This window comes from Oncorhynchus nerka, linkage group LG16 (assembly GCF_034236695.1).
Source record: "Oncorhynchus nerka isolate Pitt River linkage group LG16, Oner_Uvic_2.0, whole genome shotgun sequence".
Lineage (NCBI taxonomy): Eukaryota > Metazoa > Chordata > Actinopteri > Salmoniformes > Salmonidae > Oncorhynchus > Oncorhynchus nerka.
In genome coordinates this window covers 14,694,637-14,720,391 of record NC_088411.1, presented here as the reverse complement: position 1 = coordinate 14,720,391, position 25,755 = coordinate 14,694,637, and the positions used below count along the sequence as shown (strand labels likewise).

General features: G+C 43.4%; 1 protein-coding gene across 3 annotated transcripts; it reads right to left on the bottom strand.

Annotated features, from left to right (window-relative positions):
• Positions 1–25,755, bottom strand: LOC115144098 (BRD4-interacting chromatin-remodeling complex-associated protein-like). 3 transcript variants are annotated; one of them, XM_029684813.2, is made up of 13 exons: positions 25,487–25,755; positions 23,164–23,215; positions 22,597–22,642; positions 22,351–22,399; positions 22,175–22,240; positions 20,893–22,083; positions 20,752–20,797; positions 20,619–20,668; positions 18,182–18,231; positions 17,281–17,426; positions 3,619–3,713; positions 3,438–3,540; positions 1–3,349 (listed from the first exon to the last, which is right to left on the bottom strand). In XM_029684813.2, exons 2-13 carry the CDS (start codon positions 23,189–23,191, stop codon positions 3,150–3,152), a joined length of 2,070 nt encoding a protein of 689 aa, XP_029540673.2. In that variant the 5' UTR covers positions 23,192–23,215; positions 25,487–25,755; the 3' UTR covers positions 1–3,149. The 3 variants fall into 3 exon arrangements, with proteins under 3 accessions (XP_029540673.2, XP_029540675.2, XP_029540676.2); XM_029684815.2 differs by lacking the exon at positions 25,487–25,755 and adding an exon at positions 25,236–25,408; XM_029684816.2 differs by lacking the exon at positions 23,164–23,215.

The following is a 25,755-nucleotide window of genomic DNA, read 5'->3' as shown; positions in this document are numbered from 1 at the left end:
TTTATGATTTTATTCAAAATGAATTTATTATTGACCTATTTTTGCTGTTGTAGTAAACACACAAACTAGAAATGAACAACTGACAGTATTTTGTAACAATTTCTCTTGGAACACTTCAAAGCCAACAGAATAAAAAATAACTTCATTTTCTTGTGTTTTTCCTCTGGGGTTTTCCTTACAAAAAATTATAAATATTTTGTGTTTCACGTTCATTTTTTATACCAAAAAAGCCCCTATACAAATCATGTAGATAGTGAGACAGACCAAAAGAAAGTCAACAGTGAAGACGGGTCAAGAAAGTAGAAATGTATTGCTCTCCTTGGCAGAAAGGGCATAGCCTAGTACCTCAACCCCTCAAGACACTCCTGTGTGAAATTACTTCCCATATAGTGCACTACTTTTGAGTCACATAGGATGAGTTACATAGGCTCTGGGTAAAAATATATGGGGAACAGTGTGTCATTTGAGTGTCGACCAGCAGACACAGTGGTCCTCAGGACCAGGGCTGAGAAGGCCACGCCCAGTGGTTGTGTTCTTCTGCTCAGACACTGCTGGCACATGAAGACCTTACAACACCAGGATAGGATAGACGTGCCACATATGTTCTAGCAATCTGGTGCCCGACGCCACGGCACAGTCAAGGACGTGGCACGCAACCATTGGTTGATGTATGCGACGTTTGAGCAAGAGAACACGACCATTCAAGCCCTTACTCACTCAGACAGAACTGACACTTTCTATCTAAGGCCTTCAATCTGTTCCTTCAGTCAGTTTAAAAGCAGAGTTTACCATACACTTGTCTCTCATCTCTTAACTGTGGGGAGGGAGAGAAGGATAGAGTGGAGGAGGGGAAACTAAGTGTGCTAGGGAACGAGTAACATTCATCCGGGGTGAGTGAACACACAACAAACATACGAACACACCAGCACACGTTCACAGAGTGGACATACATATACAATCCATGACCTTCCAGGGTCATTGTATCACATGACAGTAAGACATTGCCATGGTTGCGTGTTGACATCGCTGGGACACACATCACTAACAACACAAATAATGGTGATGTTTCATTTTTTTAAATTAACTAAATCTAATCTAAATAAAAAAAGATAAACATGTTGTAACATTTTTCCCTCAATCTGAGGAGTTAGCTCCCCCCAACACCAATACACGTGTGTGTGTGTGTCTTGGTTCTTCTATACTTGTGGGGACAAGGATAGTAAAACAAGAAAAATTCTCCCCTCGTGGGGACATTTCCCACATCCCCATGAGGACAAATGCTATTTTAAGCTTAGAGGTTAGGTTTAGGGTTAATGCTTACAATTAGGGTTTGGGTAAGGTCAGGAAAAATAGGATTTTGAATGGAAATTAATTTTAGGTCCCCATGAAGATAGAACAAAATGTGTGTGTTTGATGTGTGGGTTGGTTTTTCTATCCTTGTGGGGACCTAAAACCCCCAAAAGGATAGTAAAAAAAATATATGTTTTATCCCTTGTGGGTACATGAGGACAAAGGCTATTTTAAGCTTAGGGGTTATGGTTACAATTAGGTTTAGGAGTTAGGTAGTTCAATTCAAACTTTGTCACATGCGCAGAACCCGAACACAACAAATGTTTAGGGGTTAAGGTTAGGTAAAATAGGATTTTGAATGGAAATTAAATTTAGGTCCCCACGAGGATAGAAGAACAAAATGTGTGTGTGTGTGTGTGTGTGCGCGCGCGAGGGGCATCACATACCTTTAAGGTACATAAGAAAAATGTCAAAGATACATTTTAAAAACTGACAGAAAACCAAAAGCTGCTTTAGTAGTTAGACACTCAGAGTGTGAGTGAGTCTCTCTGGCTTGACTATGAAAACTGAAGTATAGAACAGAAAAAGAACAATATATTTATTGTAGTTGTCAAATCCATCAAATGACTATGGTATTATACACGGAGTATACAATACATTAAGAACACCTGCTCTTTCCATTCCATTAGACTGACCAGGTGAATCCAGGTGAAAACTATGATCCCTTAATTATGTCACTTGTTAAATCCACTTCAATCAGTGTAGATGAAGGGGAGGAGTATTTTTAAGCCTTGAGACATGGATTGTGTATGTTTGCCATTCAGAAGACCAAAAATGTAAGTGCCTTTGAACGAGGTATGGTTGTATTGTGCCAGGCACACCGGTCTCTGTCAAAAACTGCAACGCTGCTGGATTTTTCACGCTCAACAGTTTCCTGTGTGTATCAAGAATGTTCCACCACCCAAAGGTCATCCCAGTCAACTTGACACAACTGTGGGAAGCATTAGAGTCAACATGGGCCAGCATCCCTGTGGAACGCTTTCGACACCTTATAGAGTCATTCCCCGACGAATTGAGGCTGTTATCATGGGGGAGGGGAGGGGTGTTCCTAATGTTTGTTATACTCAGTGTGTGAAGGTGTGTAATGTCAGGTGCAAAAATTAAAGGACATTTCTTACAAGGCTTCTTCATGTAAACATTTGAAGGACAACATAGAATTTCTCAGGCACAGAATCATCATCGTCATCATATTCTTCCTCCTTAAACTTCAGCATAATTGCACGTGGCTAAAGTTGGGGTTCAGGGGGTTGATATCTTCTTCCAGCTCACACCCAACAGGACATGATGTAACACAGGTCATGACCCCTGGTTGTCCTACAGTAACCATAGTACTGTAACCATAGAAAAATAATCTAGATTATATTTCTATGACTGTAACTAACTCAGAGCTGGTTGAAAAGGACTGACAATGGGAGAGGAAAATAAGAAAATAAACAATAACAAACATGTAGCCCCAAGAATGAGCCGGCGAGGCAAAGGATGAAGGGGGATGAGAGAGATGGAATGGTGGCACGTCCGTCTGTCAAATCTGTCTGTCTAACATTCTAGAATGCTGTTCACAGCTGCCTCTAGAACCGAGTCTGTGTCAGGCAGGGTGGGAGGGAGGGGCAGGGGGGCCTGGGGGTGAGAGGAGGACAGGTGAGACAGGAACTGAGTCTGTACCGGCTCTGTCGACATCGCGACTGTGGCAGTAGCAGCCACATTGCCATGGTGATAGTTGCTGTGGTTGCTAGAGGCAGCTTTGTTTCCATAGTTGCTATGTTGAGTCCTCCTCAGGTCCATGATACTCTTAAAAGAGTCTATTCCTCCTCTCCCTCCTCCCCCCGGGTCTCCATAGCCCGACTGGTGGTCTGTCCTGTAAGGGGGTCTGTGGTCACCCCCCTCCCCGTCTGTCTTCCGCCGTGGCTGGACGAGGGGGTGGAGAGAGGGTCCAAGGGGAGGCAGGGTAGAGAGAGGGGAGATGTCTTCACCCCACAGCAGAAATCTTCCAAGAAGCCATCTATGGAGGGAGAGAGAGACGATGAGAAAAAAACAATGGTCCATACTTGCTCAATGGTCCACACCCCTGCCAAGTCCCGCCTCCTCACCTGGGTCCACCAGTATCATACGTTTGTCTTGTGTCAGGTTCTGGCGCTCCTCTTGGTTGAAGGTCCTGTCAATCATCACCATCTCTGAGGAGGGACTGGAGCGCTGCAGGGAGGGGAAGGGACTTCCTGTTAGCACAACACTTTTCAAAGATTCAAAATAATTGTGTGTGTGCGTACTCACCTCAGCCTCCACCATCAGCAGTCGTCTGTATTTGTTGATCATGACCTGGGTCCTCTTCAACACCTGAGTCGCCATCGACTCAAACTCATCATCCACTGTTAAGAGACAGAATACAGTGGTTACACAGACACACACACACACACTAGTGGTGCATGGGTTGACACACAACCTGCAGTCCCAGCGGTTATGTCCGCAGGGCGGACGGGTTTAGGGTCATGAAATATGCCGTGGATGAAGGGCGGGTGGGTGGCGGGCGGGTTGAATAAAGAGAAAACAATGCATTAAAAATCCAGAAATGTATCATTATTGCGCAGTTCATATCTATAGGCTACATTGAGGTTTTTATTTAGGGACTAACTGTAAGTTTACCAAATACACACCAATTGCCAAATGTTTTGGGAACTTGGGCAGAAAAAGTTAACGTCGATCCACTGAGACAAAAAGTCTGAGTTGAATTCAATAAGAGAAAAGCTGCGAAATGGAGAGTTGAAAATAAACAGGAGGGTCAGAACAGTAGGTAGCCTAATGTATGGGGAAGATTTGGTGAAGAGGTAAAAGAGAATGATTGCAGTGGCAGCTACGTTCTGTGTAATGATTGTGAGACACTATACCAATTCATATACAAAACCTACATTTTGACTCATGAACAGGAGTGGAGAAATATGATTTATTTCATTCAGCCTCTTGAGAGAATGTGAATGAGAGATTGCACCTTTACAGACGGTCCCTATCCTTATCAGCGTCATAAAAGCCGATAGTATTCCAACCACATAAAATATGCATCCAAGACGAACTGAAATCTTATCAGAAACATGTTTGGTTGTTTTCACAGCTTTTAATTTCCTTAAAACCGGTTAAACTGATGTCATTTGTTAATTTTTTTTTTTTTAATTGCATTTTGTCCCCGGTCCTTAAACATCTTAACTGCTTAAGAGAATGAGAGATGACAAACTTTAACAATGTAAACTAGATTGAAGCATTAATTCTATTCATTAAAGACACCACTGGTATTCTCGGGCAACAAAGGCATATAGCTAAGCTTTTCCTAAAGTATATTGAATTCAATTGCCATAATTAAAGCCTAAATAGTATATTATATAAATAAATTAAAACATAAAAAATAGGCTACAGCACCAGAATGCATAATTTGGCCACAAAGGATTATGAGCTTCTTTGAAAAAAACAAGCTGTGGATTGTTTTTAAAATCACATTGCCTCCAGCAGGAAGGGCCCGCAATTTGGGCAGCGCACACGGCAAATACCAAATAGATGATTGTTGAGTTGCGACTGTCAGTGAAAAGTAGAGAGGCCCAGCCAGGCATATTGCAATATTTCAAAATACAATTACGGGAAAACATAGCTATTTTCTTTCCAAACTATTGCTGTAAAGCAGTGTTTCCCAAACTCAGTCCTCGGGACCCCAATGGGTGCACGTTTTTTTGTTTTTGTTGCCCTAACACTACACAGCTGATTCAAATGATCAACTAATCATCAAGCTTTGATTATTTGAATCAGCTGTGTAGTGCTAGGGCAAAAAACTAAACATGCACCCCCTGGGGTTCCCAGGACCAAGTTTGGGAAACGCTGCTGTAAAGAGAAGACAATGAAAAGATCTGTCTTTTAGTTAGCAAAAATCGCAACTTAATTTAATGAACAATATAGCCTTTCTCAGGGATCATCAACTAGATTCAGCCGCAGGAAGATTTTCTCTTGTAGACTGCAAATTGACCACAAGAAGCCAAAACCGATCAAATATTTGACTAAAACATAATCATTTAAAACCTTGCTTACATATTTGAATACGATCACATACACTCAGTGGCCAGTTTATTAGGTAAACCCATCTAGTACCGGGTCGGAACCCCCTTTGTTTCCAGAACAGCCCAAATTCTTCAGGGAATGGAACCATTGCTCAACAAGTATCAAGGGACCTAACGTGTGCCAGGAAAACATTCCCCATACCATTACACCACCGCCACCAGCCTGTACCATTGACACCAGGCAGGATGGGGCCATGGACTCAGCTGCTTACGCCAAATCCTGACTCCGCCAACCGCATTACGCAACATGAACCTGGATTTGTCGGACCAGGAGATATTTTTCCACTCCTCAATTATCCAGTTTTGGTGATCACGTGCTTCTTCTTATTTTTAGTTAATAGGAGTGGAACTCAGTGTGGTCGTCTGCTGTAATAGCCCATCCGTGACAAGGACCGACAAGTTGTGCATTCTGAGATGCTGTTCTGAACACCATGGTTATGCTGCGTTTGTGGCCTGCCTGTTAGCTTGCACAATTCTTGCCATTCTCCTTCGACCTCTCATCAATGAGCTGTTTTTGCCCACAGGACTGCCGCTGACTGGATGTGTTTTGTCGCTCCATTCTCGGTAGACCCTAGACACTATCGTACGTGAAAAGCCCAGGAGGCCGGCTGTTTCAGAAATACTGGGACCGGCATGCCTGGCACCAATGATCATACCACACTTAGGTCACTCGTTTTGCCCATTCAAACGTTCAATCGAATAATAACTGAATGCTCTATATAGCAAGCCACGCCCATGTGACTCACTCTGTAGGAGCTAATCATTTTCGTGAACAGGGTTGTGTCCACTGAGTGTCTCTCTCTCTCTACTACTACATGTGGCAATACTTTAGAACAGATTTCTGAAATTAAAATCACTTGAAGCTAATTTGCTTGTGTTTTTACAGTCAATACAAATATATATACTACAGGTCAAAAGTTTAAGAACACCTACTCATTCAAGGGTTTTTCTTTATTTTTACTATTTTCTACATTGTAGAATAATAATGAAGAAATCAAAACAATGAAATAACACATAATGAATAATGTAGTAACCAAAAAAAGTGTTAAACAAATCAAAATATATTTTATATTTGAGATTCTTCAAATAGCCACCCTTTGCCTTGATGACAGCTTTGCACACCCTTGGCATTCTCGGACAACCAAAAAAACTGACTGTGAAGATGTTTTGTCACAAACTGAATATGGGCAAACTAAGCAATGTATAGTGTAAAGAATCATTGTACATCTAAATCGCTGTGAACTTTCCAAATAACCAAAAATATTGTATTTTCAGATCTTTTAAGCTGGTCTACAAAATCGAAAGTCAAATGCACAAATGCAAAACTTAACTGGAAGCATAGACATAGCACACATAGAACCAATCTACTGCTTCTTAAACTTGCTTTCAATGAAAATGACAGCTCTATAACTCACATTTCTATGTCAATTTGGTCAGGTTGCCCAAAAAGTTACATATTACAGTTTTAACAGTAGTATTACCCCTTTATGGCAACTATCCTTTTAGCGAATGGAGGCTAGTAGGCTACATGACACACCCAATGAAACAAATTACTGTATATTGGGATCGTGTGTATGTGTCCCATGTTGAGCTGCCCTCCAAATTCACTACAACACCGCTATTTTGCACCCCACTATCCTAACCTGTAGGCTAATAGTATATTATAGTGGGAAAGTGAATGTTAATTAGACTATAGCCTATCTGCATTATATCCAACAGATGTGGGAGGGGTGAAGCAGGGATTTTACGCAAACGTGTCTGTGGGAGGAGAGGCAAAGGAGCTCATTTTAAGCGCTGTTTGAATATATTTAAATAATACATTTATCTAAATAGGCTTTAGATCAATGATCATAAGCTATATATAAATAAATAATCACTGTGTGTGTGAGACTCCAAGGACCACATTAATTGACCACTTTACAGTGTAGACGAGGTCAATCTCCCCCGCACTGAAATGGTAGCATCCACTTGAACCACAGTGATGACTTGAACCAATTTTCCAGCCACGCTAATATTTCAACTTTCAGGTCAAAAGGTCAATTAGAACATTTTACATGGTAGAAAAATAAGAAATGTAAACAATTTCAACCAATTTTCTATTGTTCAATTTCAACAAATGGACCCAAAAATGTATAATTTTTAACATAGAAACGAATATTCTATTATTCAATATCAACGAGTGTATTAGAACATTAGATTGATCAACGTTCCCCCTCAAGCCATAAATTGTTGGCAAGCGGTTACAGTGCACAAAATCTGGAACCAACAGGACCCTGAACAGCTTCCACCCCCAAGCCATAAGACAGCTAAACAAGACTGCTAAATAGCGCATCAAATGGCTACCTGGACAACCTGCATTTACCTTTTTTTTTGCACTAACTCTCTTACACTGTCTCTATGCACACACACTGGACTGTACTTACACCGACACCACAACACATACATATGCCCGCGCACACATGCATACTGATGCCACACACTCACACTCACCCAAATGTGATACGGAATCGCTATTATTTTTAATTTTTAGAACACACTCAAGAACCTCCAGAAGCTAACCAGGCTAACTAGCTACAAGCTATTAGGTCATTGTTAGCGGCTTTTTTTTGTTGGCACAGCCAGACAGTTTTTTTTTAACCTGGATAATACTCGCCAGTCCAGCTTCCCTGCCCCATCCACCGCTGCCCCCTGGACACTGATCACTTGGCTACATAGCTGATGCATGCTGGACTGTCCATTAATCACGGTACTCCATTCTGCTTGTTTATGTTTTATCTGTCGGCCCCAGCCGCACTCAGGCTCTGTGTGTAGTTATTCCGACCCTCCCTGCCTAGTCAACGCCATTTTACCTGCTGTTGTTGTGCTAGCTGATTAGCTGTTGTTGTCTCACCTACTGTTTTAGCTACTGTTTTAGCTAGCTCTCCCAATTCAACACCTGTGATTACTGTATGCCTCGCTGTAGGTCTCTCTCAAATGTCAATATGCCTTGTATACTGTTGTTCAGGTTAGTTATCATTGTTTTAGTTTACAATGGAGCCCCTAGTTCCACTCTTCATACCCCTGATACCTCCTTTGTCCCACCTCCCACACATGCGGTGACCTCACCCATTACAACCAGCATGTCCAGTGATACAACCTCTCTCATCTTCACCCAGTGCCTGGGCTTACCTCCGCTGTACCCGCACCCCACCATACCCCTGTCTGCGCATTATGCCCTGAATATATTCTACCATGCCCAGAAATCTGCTCCTTTTATTCTCTGTCCCCAACGCTCTAGGCGACCAGTATTGATAGCCTTTAGCCGCACCCTCATTCTACTCCTCCTCTGTTCCGCGGGTGATGTGGAGGTAAACCTAGGCCCTGCATGTCCCCAGGCACCCTCATTTGTTGACTTCTGTGATCGAAAAAGCCTTGGTTTCATGCATGTCAACATCAGAAGCCTCCTCCCTAAGTTTGTTATACTCACTGCTTTAGCACACTCTGCTAACCCTGATGTCCTTGCCGTGTCTGAATCCTGGCTCAGGAAGGCCACCAAAAATTCTGAGATTTCCATACCCAACTATAACATTTTCCATCAAGATAGAACTGCCAAAGGGGGAGGAGTTGCAGTCTACTGCAGAGATAGCCTGCAAAGTAATGTCATACTTTCCAGGTCCATACCCAAACAGTTCGAACTACTAATTTTGAAAATTACTCTCTCCAGAAATAAGTCTCTCACTGTTGCCGGCTGCTACCGACCCCCCTCAGCTCCCAGCTGTGCCCTGGACACCATTTGTGAATTGATCGCCCCCCATCTAGCTTCAGAGTTTGTTCTGTTAGGTGACCTAAACTGGGATATGCTTAACACCCCGGCAGTCCTACAATCTAAGCTAGATGCCCTCAATCTCACACAAATCATCAAGGAACCCACCAGGTACAACCCTAAATCTGTAAACAAGGGCACCCTCATAGACGTCATCCTGACCAACTGGCCCTCCAAATACACCTCCGCTGTATTCAACCAGGATCTCAGCGATCACTGCCTCATTGCCTGTATCCGCAGTCAAACGACCACCCCTCATCACTGTCAAACGCTCCCTAAAACACTTCTGTGAGCAGGCCTTTCTAATCGACCTGGCCCGGGTATCCTGGAAGGACATTGACCTCATCCCGTCAGTTGAGGATGCCTGGTCATTCTTTAAAAGTAACTTCCTCACCATTTTAGATAAGCATGCTCCGTTCAAAAAATGCAGAACTAAGAACAGATATAGCCCTTGGTTCACTCCAGACCTGACTGCCCTCGACCAGCACAAAAACATCCTGTGGCGGACTGCAATAGCATCGAATAGTCCCCGCGATATGCAACTGTTCAGGGAAGTCAGGAACCAATACACGCAGTCAGTCAGGAAAGCTAAGGCCAGCTTCTTCAGGCAGAAGTTTGCATCCTGTAGCTCCAACTCCAAAAAGTTCTGGGACACTGTGAAGTCCATGGAGAACAAGAGCACCTCCTCCCAGCTGCCCACTGCACTGAGGCTAGGTAACACGGTCACCACCGATAAACCCATGATTATCGAAAACTTCAACAAGCATTTCTCAACGGCTGGCCATGCCTTCCGCCTGGCTACTCCAACCTCGGCCAACTGCTCCGACCCCCCCCGCAGCTACTCGCCCAAGTCTCTCCAGGTTCTCCTTTACCCAAATCCAGATAGCAGATGTTCTGAAAGAGCTGCAAAACCTGGACCCGTACAAATCAGCTGGGCTTGACAATCTGGACCCTCTATTTCTGAAACTATCCGCCGCCATTGTCACAACCCCTATTACCAGCCTGTTCAACCTCTCTTTCATATCGTCTGAGATCCCCAACGATTGGAAAGCTGCCACAGTCATCCCCCTCTTCAAAGGGGGAGACACCCTGGACCCAAACTGTTACAGACCTATATCCATCCTGCCCTGCCTATCTAAGGTCTTTGAAAGCCAAGTCAACAAACAGGTCACTGACCATCTCGAATCCCACCGTACCTTCTCCGCTGTGCAATCTGGTTTCCGAGCCGGTCACGGGTGCACATCAGCCACGCTCAAGGTACTAAACGATATCATAACCGCCATCGATAAAAGACAGTACTGTGCAGCCGTCTTCATCGACCTTGCCAAGGCTTTCGACTCTGTCAATCACCATATTCTTATCGGCAGACTCAGCAGCCTCGGTTTTTCGGATGACTGCCTTGCCTGGTTCACCAATGACTTTGCAGACAGAGTTCAGTGTGTCAAATCGGAGGGCATGCTGTCCGGTCCTCTGGCAGTCTCTGTGGGGGTGCCACAGGGTTCAATTCTCGGGCAGACTCTTTTCTCTGTATATATCAATGATGTTGCTCTTGCTGCGGGCGATTCCCTGATCCACCTCTACGCAGACGACACCATTCTATATACTTCCGGCCCGTCCTTGGACACTGTGCTATCTAACTTCCAAACGAGCTTCAATGCCATACAACACTCCTTCCGTGGCCTCCAACTGCTCTTAAACGCTAGTAAAACCAAATGCATGCTTTTCAACTGTTCGCTGCCTGCACCCGCACGCCTGACCAGCATCACCACCCTGGATGGTTCCGACCTTGAATATGTGGACATCTATAAGTACCTAGGTGTCTGGCTAGACTGTAAACTCTCCTTCCAGACTCATATCAAACATCTCCAATCGAAAATCAAATCAAGAGTCGGCTTTCTATTCCGCAACAAAGCCTCCTTCACTCACGCCGCCAAACTTACCCTAGTAAAACTGACTATCCTACCGATCCTCGACTTCGGCGATGTCATCTACAAAATTGCTTCCAACACTCTACTCAGCAAACTGGATGCAGTTTATCACAGTGCCATCCGTTTTGTCACTAAAGCACCTTATACCACCCACCACTGCGACTTGTATGCTCTAGTCGGCTGGCCCTCGCTACATATTCGTCGCCAGACCCACTGGCTCCAGGTCATCTACAAGTCCATGCTAGGTAAAGCTCCGCCTTATGTCAGTTCACTGGTCACGATGGCAACACCCATCCGTAGCACCCGCTCCAGCAGGTGTATCTCACTGATCATCCCTAAAGCCAACACCTCATTTGGCCGCCTTTCGTTCCAGTTCTCTGCTGCCTGTGACTGGAACGAATTGCAAAAATCGCTGAAGTTGGAGACTTATCTCCCTCACCAACTTCAAACATCTGCTATCTGAGCAGCTAACCGATCGCTGCAGCTGTACATAGTCTATCGGTAAATTACATTTACATTACATTTAAGTCATAGCCCACCCATTTTTACCTACCTCATCCCCATACTGTTTTTATTTATTTACTTTTCTGCTCTTTTGCACACCAATATCTCTACCTGTACATGACCATCTGATCATTTATCACTCCAGTGTTAATCTGCAAAATTGTAATTATTCGCCTACCTCCTCATGCCTTTTGCACACAATGTATATAGACTCCCCTTTTTTTCTACTGTGTTATTGACTTGTTAATTGTTTACTCCATGTGTAACTCTGTGTTGTCTGTTCACACTGCTATGCTTTATCTTGGCCAGGTCGCAGTTGCAAATGAGAACTTGTTCTCAACTAGCCTACCTGGTTAAATAAAGGTGAAATAAAAAATAAATAAAATATGCTGCTGCTACTACTTGCCTAGTCATTTTACCACTACCTATATGTACATAGCTACCTCAATTACCTCGTACTCCTGTACATCGACTCAGTACTGGTACTCCCTGCATTTTCAATGACATGTTATTTTTTGTCATTCTTGTTATTGTCATTAGTTATTTTTTGTCATTATTGTAATTTCTTTTATCTTTAACTCTGCAATGTTGGAAAAGGACCCATAAGGTAGCATTTCACTGTTAGTCTACACCTGTTGTTTATGAAGCATGTGACAAATAAAATTGTATTTATAGGCTAGGCCAACTCTACATCACTACGTGCTCATGCATTTTTACAAACAGTGATTGAGTTATATTATTAGCCTAAATTGTGATTATCAAGTCCATCCATCACATTAGGAATCAAGGTTATTATAGTTTTGCGTTTCTCCATTTTTTATTTGAAATTCAGTTTTGCAGATCCACTTTACTAGTTTTTATTTAGCTTAAATTCTATAAAAACAGTTACATTTTTTGTAGTTTTGTTTTAGTGTTAGTAAAGAAAGTCACCTATCTACTGTATGCAGGGGAGGCTAGGAGCCACGCACGGTTGAAGTCATAAGTTTACATTTAAACATTTAAACTCAGTTTCACAATTCCTGACATTTAATCCTCGTAAAAATTCTTTCTTAGGTCCGTTAGGATCACCACTTTATTTTAAGAATGTGAAATGTCAGAATAATAGTAGAGAGAATTATTTATTTCAGCTTTTATCTCTTTCATCACATTCCCAGTGGGTCAGAAGTTTACATACACTCAATTAGTATTTGGTAGCATTGCCTTTAAATTGTTTAAACTTGGGTCAAACGTTTTGTGTAGCCTTCCACAAGCATCCAAAATAAGTTGGGTGAATTGTGGCCCATTCCTCCAGACAGAGCTGGAGTAACTGAGTCAGGATTGTAGGCCTCCTTGCTCGCACACACTTTTTCAGTTCTACCCACAAATGTTCTATAGGATTGAGGTCAGAGATTTGTGAGGGCCACTCCAATACCTTGACTTTGTTATCCTTAAACCATTTTTCCACAACTTTGGAAGAATGCTTGGGGTCATTCTCCATTTGGAAGGTCCATTTGCAACCAAGCTTTAACTTCCTGACTGATGTCTTGAGATGTTGCTTCAATATATCCACATAATTTTCCTAGCTCATGATGCCATCTATTTTCTGAAGTGCACCAGTCCCTGATGCAGCAAAGCACCCCCACAAATGATGCTGCCACCCCCGTGCTTCACGGTTGGGATGGTGTTCTTCGGCTTGCAAGCCTCCCCCTTTTTCCTACAAACATAACAATAGTCATTATGGCCAAACAGTTCTATTTTTGTTTCATCAGCCCAGAGAACATTATTCTAAAAAGTACAATCTTTGTTCCCATGTGCAGTTGCAAACCGTAGGCTGGCTTTTTTATGGCGGTTTTGGAGGAGTGGCTTCTTCCTTGCTGCGCGGCCTTTCAGGTTATGTCGATATTGGACTCGTTTTACTGTGGATATAGATACTTTTGTACCCGTTTCCTCAAGCATCTTCACAAGGTCCTTTGCTGTTGTTCTGTGATTGATTTGCACTTTTCGCAACAAAGTACGTTCATCTCTAAGAGACAGAACGCGTCTCCTTCCTGGGCGGTATGACGGCTGCGTGGTCCCTTGGTGTTTATACTTGCGTACTATTGTTTGTACAGATGAACATGGTACCTTCAGGTGTTTGTAAATTGCTCCCAAGGATGAGCCAGACATGGAGGTCTACAATTTGTTTTCGGAGGTCTTGACTGATTTATTTTGATTTTCCCATGATGTCAAGCAAAGAGGCACTGAGTTTGAAGGTAGGCCTTGAAATACATCCACAGGTACACCTCCAATTGACTCAAATGATGTCAGTTATCCTATCAGAAGCTTCTAAAGCCATGGAATGTTCCAAGAAGTTTAAAGGCACAGACAATTTAGTGTATGTTAATCTGACCCACTGGAATTGACACCTTAAATGATAAGTGAAATAATCTATCTGTAAACAATTGTTGGAAAAAAGAATTGTGTCATGCACAAAGTAGATGTCCTAACTGACTTGCCAAAACTATAGTTTGTTAACGAGAAATTTGTGGAGTGGTTGAAAAACGAGTTTTAATGACTCCAACCGAAGTGTATGTAAACTTCCAACTTCAACTGTATGTGTTGTATAGTTTGTGTTTTTTGGGAGGTCACTTCTTGCCACTGTGGGGCAGTAATACATAACGTGATAGGTCAGGTCAAGTTTAAAATCAAATCAAATTTTATTTGTCACATACACATGGTTAGCAGATGTTAATGTGAGTGTAGCGAAATGCTTGTGCTTCTAGTTCCGACAATGCACTAATAACCAACAAGTAATCTAACTAACAATTCCAAAACTACTGTCTTATACACAAGTGTAAGGGGATAAAGAATATGTACATAAAGATATATGAATGAGTGATGGTACAGAGCGGCATAGGCAAGATACAGTAGATGGTATCGAGTACAGTATATACATATGAGATGAGTATGTAAACAAAGTGGCATAGTTAAAGTGGCTAGTGATACATGTATTACATAAAGATGCAGTAGATGATATAGAGTACAGTATATAAGTATACATATGAGATGAATAATGTAGGGTAGGTAAACATTATATTAGGTAGCATTGTTTAAAGTGGCTAGTGATATATTTTACATCATTTCCCATCAATTCCCATTATTAAAGTGGCTGGAGTTGAGTCAGTGTGTTGGCAGCAGCCACTCAATGTTAGTGGTTGCTGTTTAACAGTCTGATGGCCTTGAGATAGAAGCTGTTTTTCAGTCTCTCGGTCCCAGCTTTGATGCACCTGTACTGACCTCGACTTCTGGATGATAGCGGGGTGAACAGGCAGTGGCTCGGGTGGTTGTTGTCCTTGATGATCTTTATGGCCTTCCTGTAACATCGGGTGGTGTAGGTGTCCTGGAGGGCAGATAGTTTGCCTCCGGTGATGAGTTGTGCAGACCTCACTACCCTCTGGAGAGCCTTACGGTTGTGGGCGGAGCAGTTGAACTGTTTCCTGAAGTCCACAATCATCTCCTTAGTTTTGTTGACGTTGAGTGTGAGGTTATTTTCCTGACACCACACTCCGAGGGCCCTCACCTCCTCCCTGTAGGCCGTCTCGTCGTTGTTGGTAATCAAGCCTACCACTGTTGTGTCGTCCGCAAACTTGATGATTGAGTTGGAGGCGTGCGTGGCTACGCAGTCGTGGGTGAACAGGGAGTACAGGAGAGGGCTCAGAACGCACCCTTGTGGGGCCCCAGTGTTGAGGATCAGCGGGGTGGAGATGTTGTTGCCTACCCTCACCACCTGGGGGCGGCCCGTCAGGAAGTCCAGTACCCAGTTGCACAGGGCGGGGTCGAGACCCAGGAACTCGAGCTTGATGACGAGCTTGGAGGGTACTATGGTGTTAAATGCCGAGCTGTAGTCGATGAACAGCATTCTCACATAGGTATTCCTCTTGTCCAGATGGGTTAGGGCAGTGTGGTTGAGATTGCATCGTCTGTGGGCCTATTTGGGCGGTAAGCAAATTGGAGTGGGTCTAGGGTGTCAGGTAGGTGATATGGTCCTTGACTAGTCTCTCAAAGCACTTCATGATGACGGAAGTGAGTGCTACGGGGCGGTAGTCGTTTAGCTCAGTTACCTTAGCTTTCTTGGGAACAGGAACAATGGTGGCCCTCTTGAAGCATGTGGGAACAGCAGACTGGGATAGGGATTGATTGAATAGAGCCTACCTTTGATTAAAGGTAGATTTAGGGAGATGACGCGAGATGACGTAGGTGCACGACTTAAACAGTAGTAGTGGGTCAATTTCCGCAACAACCTGGAGCGTTGAAGCGCAAGGCTAAACCCTCAGCTGTTTTGATCCTGTAACTACCACGTTGTAGCAGCGTGAAGCGCACCCGTGCACAAGCGCAGATACTCTGGGTGACTGTGTGAGAGCAAAGCATTGCATCATGCCCATCTTAATGTGCGAGCAGATCACTTTTGTCAAGTCGGTGAGCATCATTGGTCACCAAGGTTCAAGCCTCAGTGTGAGACGAATCAGGAGTAAGTGGTACTCGCTAAGCAAGCAGCGTCACACCAACATGTCAACGCCATGAACTTTACAAAAATAATGTGAACAAAGTTAATGACGTTTCTTCAGTTGCTTTTCCCCAACTGCGCCATGCAGCCATCGCATGCATTGTGGGAGGCTCTATTGTCAACCAATCATTAGGGTGTTTATGTTTTACCCACACAAATACGTGACTGAAACAGGAACAAATTTGCCGGAATTTATGTGTACAGCGGATACATTCAAATAAATGTGATATTTGAGGCTCTCTCTCACTAATCGATTATACAATGTGGAAACAATATTATATTATGATTTCAGTTTGTGTGATATGAGGGTTAGATGATTTTGACATTCTAACGAAAACATTTCATAAACAATGGCAACACTGCCATCTTGATTTGAGCCTTGCTGTTGTAAAACCACATTATACCCTGACTACACCGCTCACATCGCATGCGCGAGCGTTGCAAAATAAATTTAGAAATCTATATTATTCCATTATTGCACCCACACTGCTCGCGGTCTGCGTTGCCAAGGGCTAAAATAGAAGTCAGTTCTATTTGTGATGCAGATCGCAGTGCAAGTTCTGCCTCTCCCATCTCCTCATTAGTTTATAGAAGCAGATACCCACGTACCATCTCATTGGTTATACCAAGTAGGTGATTGAAAGACGAACTGTGTTGTCGGTCATGGTGGTAATACTATGAAAGTTTAGATGCCAATCACCATATAAGTTCAAAGAATAAAAAACCTGGAAGGATGAGAGATGACTAGAAACGATCCGGTTGACCGTTTTATTTGTGGATTAATTGTCGAGGACCTTGTGCCTTTCAGGTAAAATAACAACTCAATGTTCATATCCCAGGACAAATTAGCTAGCAACAGCAAGCTAGATAGCTAAATTGCCATAAATGTTTAATGCTTTTGACCTATAGCCAAATTAATGTAATTAGTTCAGAGTTTGTTTTGATATTTTAACCTGGGTGCAGTGATCGCTTTGATGTGGGGGGACAAAATAAATGTATGCGCGCGCAGCCGATTTGGGCTCCGTGTTAGTGTCTGACTTTGGGCTGTCGCATATGCACCTCCGGGCGGGTGAACAAACAGCTGACCTTGGGAAAACTCTTCCCTGTTGGGCGGAGCTCCATGGAACACATGGTAGGGGAGGAGTCTGTGCAGTGCGTCATCCAATGAGGTGAAGCGGGCGATGTCAGGTGACAGAACCCCCGAATGATCCATCCTCAACTGCTGTAGCATCCTGGGGAGACACACATAGTACACTTATTACACACACACACTCCAGCAGCCCCCCAAGGGGGTGCCCAGCAAAACTGCGGTACACCACTGACACGCACATATCCAGTCCCTAGTTAAAGTCTACACACCCCTTGCACAGTCTTCACATTTTGCTGCCTTAAAATTCTATCTAAAAACGATTAAATGAAAACCAATCCAAAGTGAAAGAAAAATCACAGAAAATTCTACAAATGACTATGAAATGGAAAATGAGGATGTATTGATTGCATGTCTTCGTACCCCAGAGTTAATGCTTAGTGGAAGCATCTTTAGCAGCCATTACAGCTGTGAATCATTTTGAATAAGATTCTACCAACCTTGCTCAACTCTTAAGGCAACGTACATCCATTGTTTTTGTCAAAATTGCTCAAGCTCAGTACATTTGGTAGGGAATCATTGATGGACAGCAATATTCAAACCTTGCCTCAGGTTATTTTAAGAAGATGTAAGTCAGGGTGGAGACTGGACAATACAGGAACACTCAACACTCAAGAGAGCCATTCTTGCTATTTTGTTTCTTTTTGACCATTATAATTGAAAACGATCACAGTAAGGCACTTAATTGTTACTCAGAAATGATTTGATATTGAGATAAAAACAGATGCATTGGACCTATAAGGCAGCAAAATTTGAAAACTGTGCAAGGGGTGTGTAGACTTTCACAAGAGCACTGCATGCACACACACACACGGGCATCTATACACATACACTACTTACATTCCTCCTCTGGTGAGCTGCTGAGGGGCCGGCCTCTTCTGAGCACTGACCTACAAGAGACATATTTCAATATCATCATCATCACCACCACACAGGTCTGTAAACCCATGTTTCGCAATATTTCTATAGGCCACTATTAAAAAGAAGAGGATCCCATCCGCTTTCTATAGGCTAGGCCTACTATATTTATTTCTCAACTTTCCTAATATCAAGCACATCGCTTCACTTTATAAATCGGGGGGGCGTGCCTACCTGACTAGCATGAAAATGAACCATGGGAAAAGCTTCTTCCATTGGCTATTCAAGTGCATAGCCTAGTGGTTAGAGTGTTGGGCAAGTAACCCGAAAGGCTGCTGGATCGAATCCCCGAGCTGACACGGTACAAATCTGTCGTTCTGCCACTGAACAAGGCAGTTAACCCACTGTTCCCCGGTAGGCCGTCATTGTATAGAAGGATGTATTCGTAACTGGCTTGCCTGGTTAAATAAAGGTTTCATTTCATTACAGATTACATGTATTTTTTGACCCTGCCTCTGTTCCATGAATGATAATGGCCCAGTCTAAATCTAAACTAATTTCACACATATACTAAATAATATTTGAAAAGACAAGATTAAATTGAAAATAGTCTAATGGGTGAGAATATTATGACTTGTGAATGATGCCAAGCGTGTGCAGTCTAAGGCCAGAAACAGCACAACTTTTTCAAATCATCTCATGCATCATGTATCTTAGCCCATGGGACTATGTTTTTATAAGGTTAGTATCACAACTAAAGTGGCTAAATAACCTCAAACGTAGCCTATAGTCCCAAGACCCATGGAACACAGTTGGAGAGCCCATAGCCTAGAGCCTAGTGAAACATGTGTTCTTATAAGCTTTGTTCAATCACTTGTGAAAACATAGTTTTGACTGAACACTATTTAAAAAGAGGATGCCTGCTTTCTCGTGCTGCCATATTTATTGCTTAAAATTTAAGCGCATTAATACACTTCACAAACAGTGTAGCCTACCTGGCATATTAAAAACCTACCTGGCACAAAACAAAGAAAGAACGAAACAAACGAACCGTAACAAAGAGGTGTAACATACACTAACTCAAAACAATATCCCATAAAACACAGGTGGACAAAATGCTACTTAAATATGATCCCCAATTAGAGACAACGATAGCCAGCTGCCTCTAATTGGGAATCATACCAAACACCAACATAGAAAAACTAAACTAGAACCCCACATAGAAAATAATAGCTAGAAACCCCCCCAGTCACGCCCTGACCTACTATACCATAGAAAAACAAAGGCTCTCTATGGTCAGGGCGTGACAAGTGCAGGCTACGGATGACATGTTTTTGTTTTTTCTGGGCCATTCTAAATTTACATTAAACATTTACATTTAAGTCATTTAGCAGACGCTCTTATCCAGAGCGACTTACAAATTGGTGCTTTCACCTTATGACATCCAGTGGAACAGCCACTTTACAATAGTGCATCTAGGTCTTTTAAGGGGGGGGGTGAGGATTACTTTATCCTATCCTAGGTATTCCTTAAAGAGGTGGGGTTTCAGGTGTCTCCGGAAGGTGGTGATTGACTCCGCTGTCCTGGCGTCATGAGGGAGTTTGTTCCACCATTGGGGGGCCAGAGCAGCGAACAGTTTTGACTGGGCTGAGCGGGAACTGTACTTCCTCAGTGGTAGGGAGGCGAGCAGGCCAGAGGTGGATGAATAAAATGTTACTAAGAATAATCTTATGGGTGAGAATATTATCAGTGCTTGTCAAATTGTGAATGAGAGACTGATGAAGTGTGCAGCCTGCGCAAGAAATCCTGCGCTTGCCTTTCATGTGACTTTTTTCAAATCATCATTAGAGTAGCATCATGCAGCCTTAGAATGTGTTAGAAATCAAAACATATAGCCCAACGTTTGTATCACAAGTAAAGTTGCATAAATAACTCTAAATGAAGCATATAGGAGGACCGGTTTCTTTGTTAACCGCTCAACACAGAATAGCTGCATGTGTGCACTACCTGAGAAAAATATCCTTTCTATTTTATTCAGCTATGTTCAATTGTATTCTTCTAACTATAAAATAATGCCACAAAAATTAAAAGCAAATCTTGCCTGCTAAATGATCTAGCATAGCCCACAGTCATACGGCATAACATAAGGACGACATATTTAGACCTGCCTAAAATAAATAATGGATTTATTGTGATGGTGTAGGCTATATTAAATGTATTTATTAGACTTTTTAAAATTCAGATGTTCCAAAGGTCTGCATTAGTGGGTTGTAAGCAAAGCATGGAAGCTGGATATGTTAAACATTTTAAACAGTTTATGTTACTTAAAAGTCAATCAGTTATTGTGAGACAGGCATGACAATCACCAGCTGACAACATTTCATGACCTCACACACACAGTGTATAACATGTAGAATACCTGCGTGTTTAGCGGGGCGTCTTGGCTGATGTAGGTCATTGTTTTCACAGCTAGGAAACAAATGAGAAACAGAAGTCAGGAGAGGGGTTTATATACATCTATAACAACAACACACAAAAACACAAACACAAACCTTTGTTTCCAAGGAGGTTGACGAGCTGTGTCTGAGCCTGCTTGTCCTGAGGAATTGGAGAACAAAACAATACAAAAACATATTATAGAAACGCATACAAAGAGGTAATAATTAAGTGAGGAAGAGAGTTGTAGTTAATACCTGTGAGTACTCCTGTTCCTGTGAGGCAGTACCAGTACCAGAGAGAGACAGGGGGGAGAGGGAGCTGCTGTTCTGAGTCTGAGACAGTACGAGGCGCTGCACTGGGCTGCCCGACACCTGCCCTCGAACCCCAGTCGCCGTTCCAACCAGCGTCAGACGCCCCTGGTTTGATGCCGCCTGTACTGGGGCAGGGTTCGTACCAGGAAAATTCTGCCAGGTTTGGGTCATGGCTCCTCCTACTCCCACCTGGCTGCCTCCCACCTGGATCAGCTGACCTCCCGTCGCCGTGAAGTTCTGCCCGGCGACGAGCTGTACTGTGTTCTGATTGGCTAGCAGGGTTGATTGGGATGGGTCTGAGGGGCCATTGTGGTGAACCAGGTACTGCCCTGGGGGCAGGTTGGCCTGGCCTTGCTGTCCCTGGTTCTGCTGCCCCAAGGGAGAGTGGACCAGGATGGAGCCGTTAGCTGTGTAGTGTCCCTGGGCCGCGGTGTTAACCATGGTGGTGGTTGTGGTCTGGAGTCCCAGGCTATAGACTGTCTGAGCCCCAGCTTGAAGGGGTTTGGGCTGGATAGGTCTGACCAGGGCCTGGGCGCCCCCAGGTCCTCTCTGGATGATGATATTCTGCAGGGGGATGTTCTTAAAGGGCAAGCCTACCTGGTTCACCTGGCCCACTGGGGAGGGAGTGGCAAACACCTGCCCCCCTGCTGCTACTCCCCCCACCGCCCCTCCTACCCCACCACCCTGCCGGAGGAGGATCTGCTGGACCCCTCCCCCGCCAAAGGACCCCAACACCTGGATGTGCCCCCCTGCCTGGCCATTAGGCAGCTGGGACACGCCCTGGAGGAACTGACCACTGGGAAAAGCTGCAGTCGATGTGGTGACCCCGCTGCCGTACCCCCCCGAGACCAGCTGGGGGGGGAATGGGGAGGGGGCCGAGGGGAGAGGAGGGGGAGGTGGTTGGGAGTCTAGCATGGCCTCCTGTTCCAGAGTCTGTTCAGTGATGTCTGCCTCCATGAGAGACTTCTGCAGGATGTCAAAGGGCTGGTCCTCTCCTCCGCCAAGATCCATTCCTCCTGGAGAAGCTTCTCCCCCCAGCTCATCCTCAATGAACGATAGGCTACTGGAAAGCTGGAGGCCCACCCCTGCTGAATCCTCAAACTCTTCATCTTTGAGGCCGGAGTTAGAGCCAGCCTGAGAGAAAGAGAACACTTTATAACTATGCAGGCTCCATCAGTTTATAAACCCATTACCAGCAGGTAAGTGCAGATGTATTTATACTCACAGTGTTACTGGTGAAGAAGGTTCCGGCAGAGCCGTAAGCTGCGTTCGTCACGTCATCCTCCTCAATCTGAGGGAGAAAATACACGTCACTTCACCTGTATGCAAAGCAGCGTGCTAATATTCTATGACTTAAAATGGGCATGGATGAACTAGTAGACCAGAGGGGGAGACACTCACAGACTTGTTGGTGGAGCCGTGGAGGTAGTCATTCAACGCCTGCACATCCCTGGAGGACAGAAGGAGGGAGAGAGCTTCAGTCAGAGAACATCCGAATTTGACTTTAGAAAAAAAATAGATATAATTATTATTTAACATTCGTAACCCCTGGGCAACAGATTTATCTGTTCCACTTGCCATTACTAATGCCTTAGTGTTAGATGTGTTATAGATAGTGTTTGTGATTTATGTGTTATATGGATTTACCCTATAATATCCAGAAGACGGCGATCGTCCTCATCATCCATGACACCTGGGTGAGGAGAGAGCAGAGAGAGGGATGAAGTGACAGGGGAGTGAAGTGAGTAGAAAGAGGTGTAATGGAGGAAAGGATAAGAGGAAGGGGGAGATATCCTATTTTAACTGTATACTGCAACTATGCTAAAAAGCTCATAAATGCAAAAGATCTTATTCTAAATCCTCTTGACTATTCTACATTGCTGCAACAATTCTTATGAATGCTTGTGAGCACAAAAGAGTTACGGAAAGTAATGCAGAGACATAAACAGTGAGACAACACAGAGGACGTGCTGGGTGGGTGGGTCACAGGCGGACGGTGGCACCTGGGGAGGACGGGTTCATAGTAATGATTGAAATGGAGAAATAATGGAATGGTATCAAACACATTGTTTTTTAATATATTTCCATTCACTTCATTCCAGCAATTATTATGAGCCATCCTCTCCTCAGTCTCCTCCTGTGTGTGTGTCTCAGACTGTATCTGCATGCTTATCTCTGGTGTGGTAACAGTTGACGATGCAATAAAACACTCACAGCTTTCTGACAGCGAGCATGGAATCATTCATTAACCACCACCTTTTATTTGCTGTGATGGAGTAGTGGGCAGAGTGAGAGACAAGAGAGATGGGGGAGGCACAGAAAGAGAGAAGTTAAGAACAATGGTATTAAAAGTGCAGTATTGAGAGTGAAGCTCCCGCCCCTACCCTTGTCTCTTCTCCTGCACATTGGTCTACTCTCCTGTCACCTCCCATTAAATGAAGATGGTCATCAAAGTGTAAATAACTCCACCCTGTTCCCTTGAAATGTTGTTTGTTTGGGAATTGAAGGTTATAAAGCATTTGCTTTGTTTTACAGCCAACAACATTCCACAGAACTAACTCCAATGATGCTGGCTTTGTATCGTGGTGAAAGGGGACATAAAACAGTTAATAATGTGGTGAATAGCAATGAGGAGCAAAACAGTAAATGTAGCCTTAGAATATTCTCAAGGTGAAGCTGTGTATTTTGTTAATTCAGAGCTGCAATGCCTGGGTTAAATCAAGGTGGTGTTTTGAAAAATGGTATGCCACTGTAGGGGGCCTGTGATGTGTCCAACGGTAGCAACATTTTCATTTTTGACTTTTGTGTCTTTCATTCGACGCCATGTCGAATGACAAATGTGATACATTGTGTCAAGTCAGTGATGTAACATTGTGCTCTTGAACACATTTAACCAGTCGTTAAAACAAAATGGCGACTCGGCCACCATCTTTGGTTGAGAAAGAACCAAGCCTAATAAGGCAAATAAAAATGCGTCATAAAATGTCTCAGCTACAATTGAGTAGCTCAATGTAGGGAATTACACGATTAATAGTTAATAAAACTGGTCGTTTTGGAATTGTGAAACAACTAGCTGTATTTTTTGCTAGCAGCCCAGATATCTAGCTAGCTGCTAGCATACGCAGTTAAGAGTGCCACTTTATATTCAGCTTTCCACCAACAAAAAATGAATAAAACAGTAAAACTATATTTTATTTCACAAGTTACACCGATACACGTGCTCTTTGAAGGATCTCTTCAAGTGTGTCCGTTTTGAGATATTTGCTGACAACTACGACACCATCACCAGGTTAACGTTGGCTAATCGGCTAGCTAACCTCTAATGAGGTCCCTTCTCAACATTGGGGTTATTTTGTCATAGGGGCAGGATTAGCTAGCACCACTAAATGGGGGGATATGTCTACACGTGTCAAATAACTGGCATAAATGCACTCAATAAATCCTGGAATATTTAGCTAGTTAAATTTTCCAAATTTCACAGAATATTGAGCATGTGGGAAACAAGCAGCGGCTAGCTAAAACGTTGTTAGCTTGCCAGTTGCACAAGCTATTGAAAATATGGTGTTTCCTCTCCCCTGCACCTAACTTAGTTACCAAATTAGTGGTCGGAGTAGGCGTACAAGACGATATGGCTAGTCAGGGTCGGAGTAATTTATAAATCAGTTTATCCAAAGAATAGTAGACACATTTAGCTCCAATTGAATTTTGAAATAGTAATCACACCCTCCCAAATTGTAGCATCAATGTGCCATCAGACAAACAGCTAGCAACGACAGTCGTGCCACGGTTTTAAGCTTTGGAAACATCGTTTAGACCACCAGCTGATGTACAGCTTGCGATTTATGTCCAAAAATAGACTGAATCGACAGACAATGATAATCGCATTCGAGCACAAAAAGCCTGTCCTCCCAGCCTCTAGCTGGTCGCTGACGTGCTCGCTTTCTCTGCTGTGCTGGGGTAGACTTCAGAGGTTACCATTTGTCTCCTATTTAGCTCATCTGCCAGCATGCAATGCAAAACGTCAGATTTCTCTCGATTGGCTGAACAGACATATTTCAATCGTGGAATTTACGACCGCGCGGAGTCTTCGGCAACAGCTCTTTGGGCTAGCTATTTGACCGCGGACTTTTACTTGTAAACATCGGCCTGTTCAAGGTTAGCTAGCCGTTGTCGCCTATTTAGAATCGTCGGATAGAATTCGTTCACACGGCTAAACAGTGTCGATACCTAGGTGTTTTTTTCGATTAGCATAACATAAAGACGACTGAAAGAAGGCAAACCCTTACTCCTGTCTCACTCCTCTTGAAACCCAATATCTCCATTTGGCAACTTTTAATTTGCTCCCCCCTCCTTCTCCTCCTCCTCCTTCTTCTCCCTCTCCCACTCATATTTTTCTCACTGTCCCTGTTCTGTCTCAGATAGATTTCTCTCCACTCTCACTCTCTTCCCTCCCCGAAGGAAGGGAGGAAGGAGGTTGTGTGTGTTTTTTCCTAGAAATTTTATCACAAAATTATAATACACTCAAAGGGAAACTCACCGTCATGAAAAAGCAGTGCCTTGTCAACGGGGTTTCCTCGCCATCACAGCACGGGTAGTGCCGCTCCAGAAGAAGGCAGTAACATCAGAGCATTCTACAGATAGCGATGCAATATTCCATAGAAGTAACATAGAACGGACAAATAGTCACTACACTCTAAATACTGAAAAACTATGTTCTACCATTCATTAAAGTTTTTTTTGTAACTTTCATGACAGATATTTCATAATTCTTCTCCCCTATGAATAGGAAATTGTTTTACAGTAGAC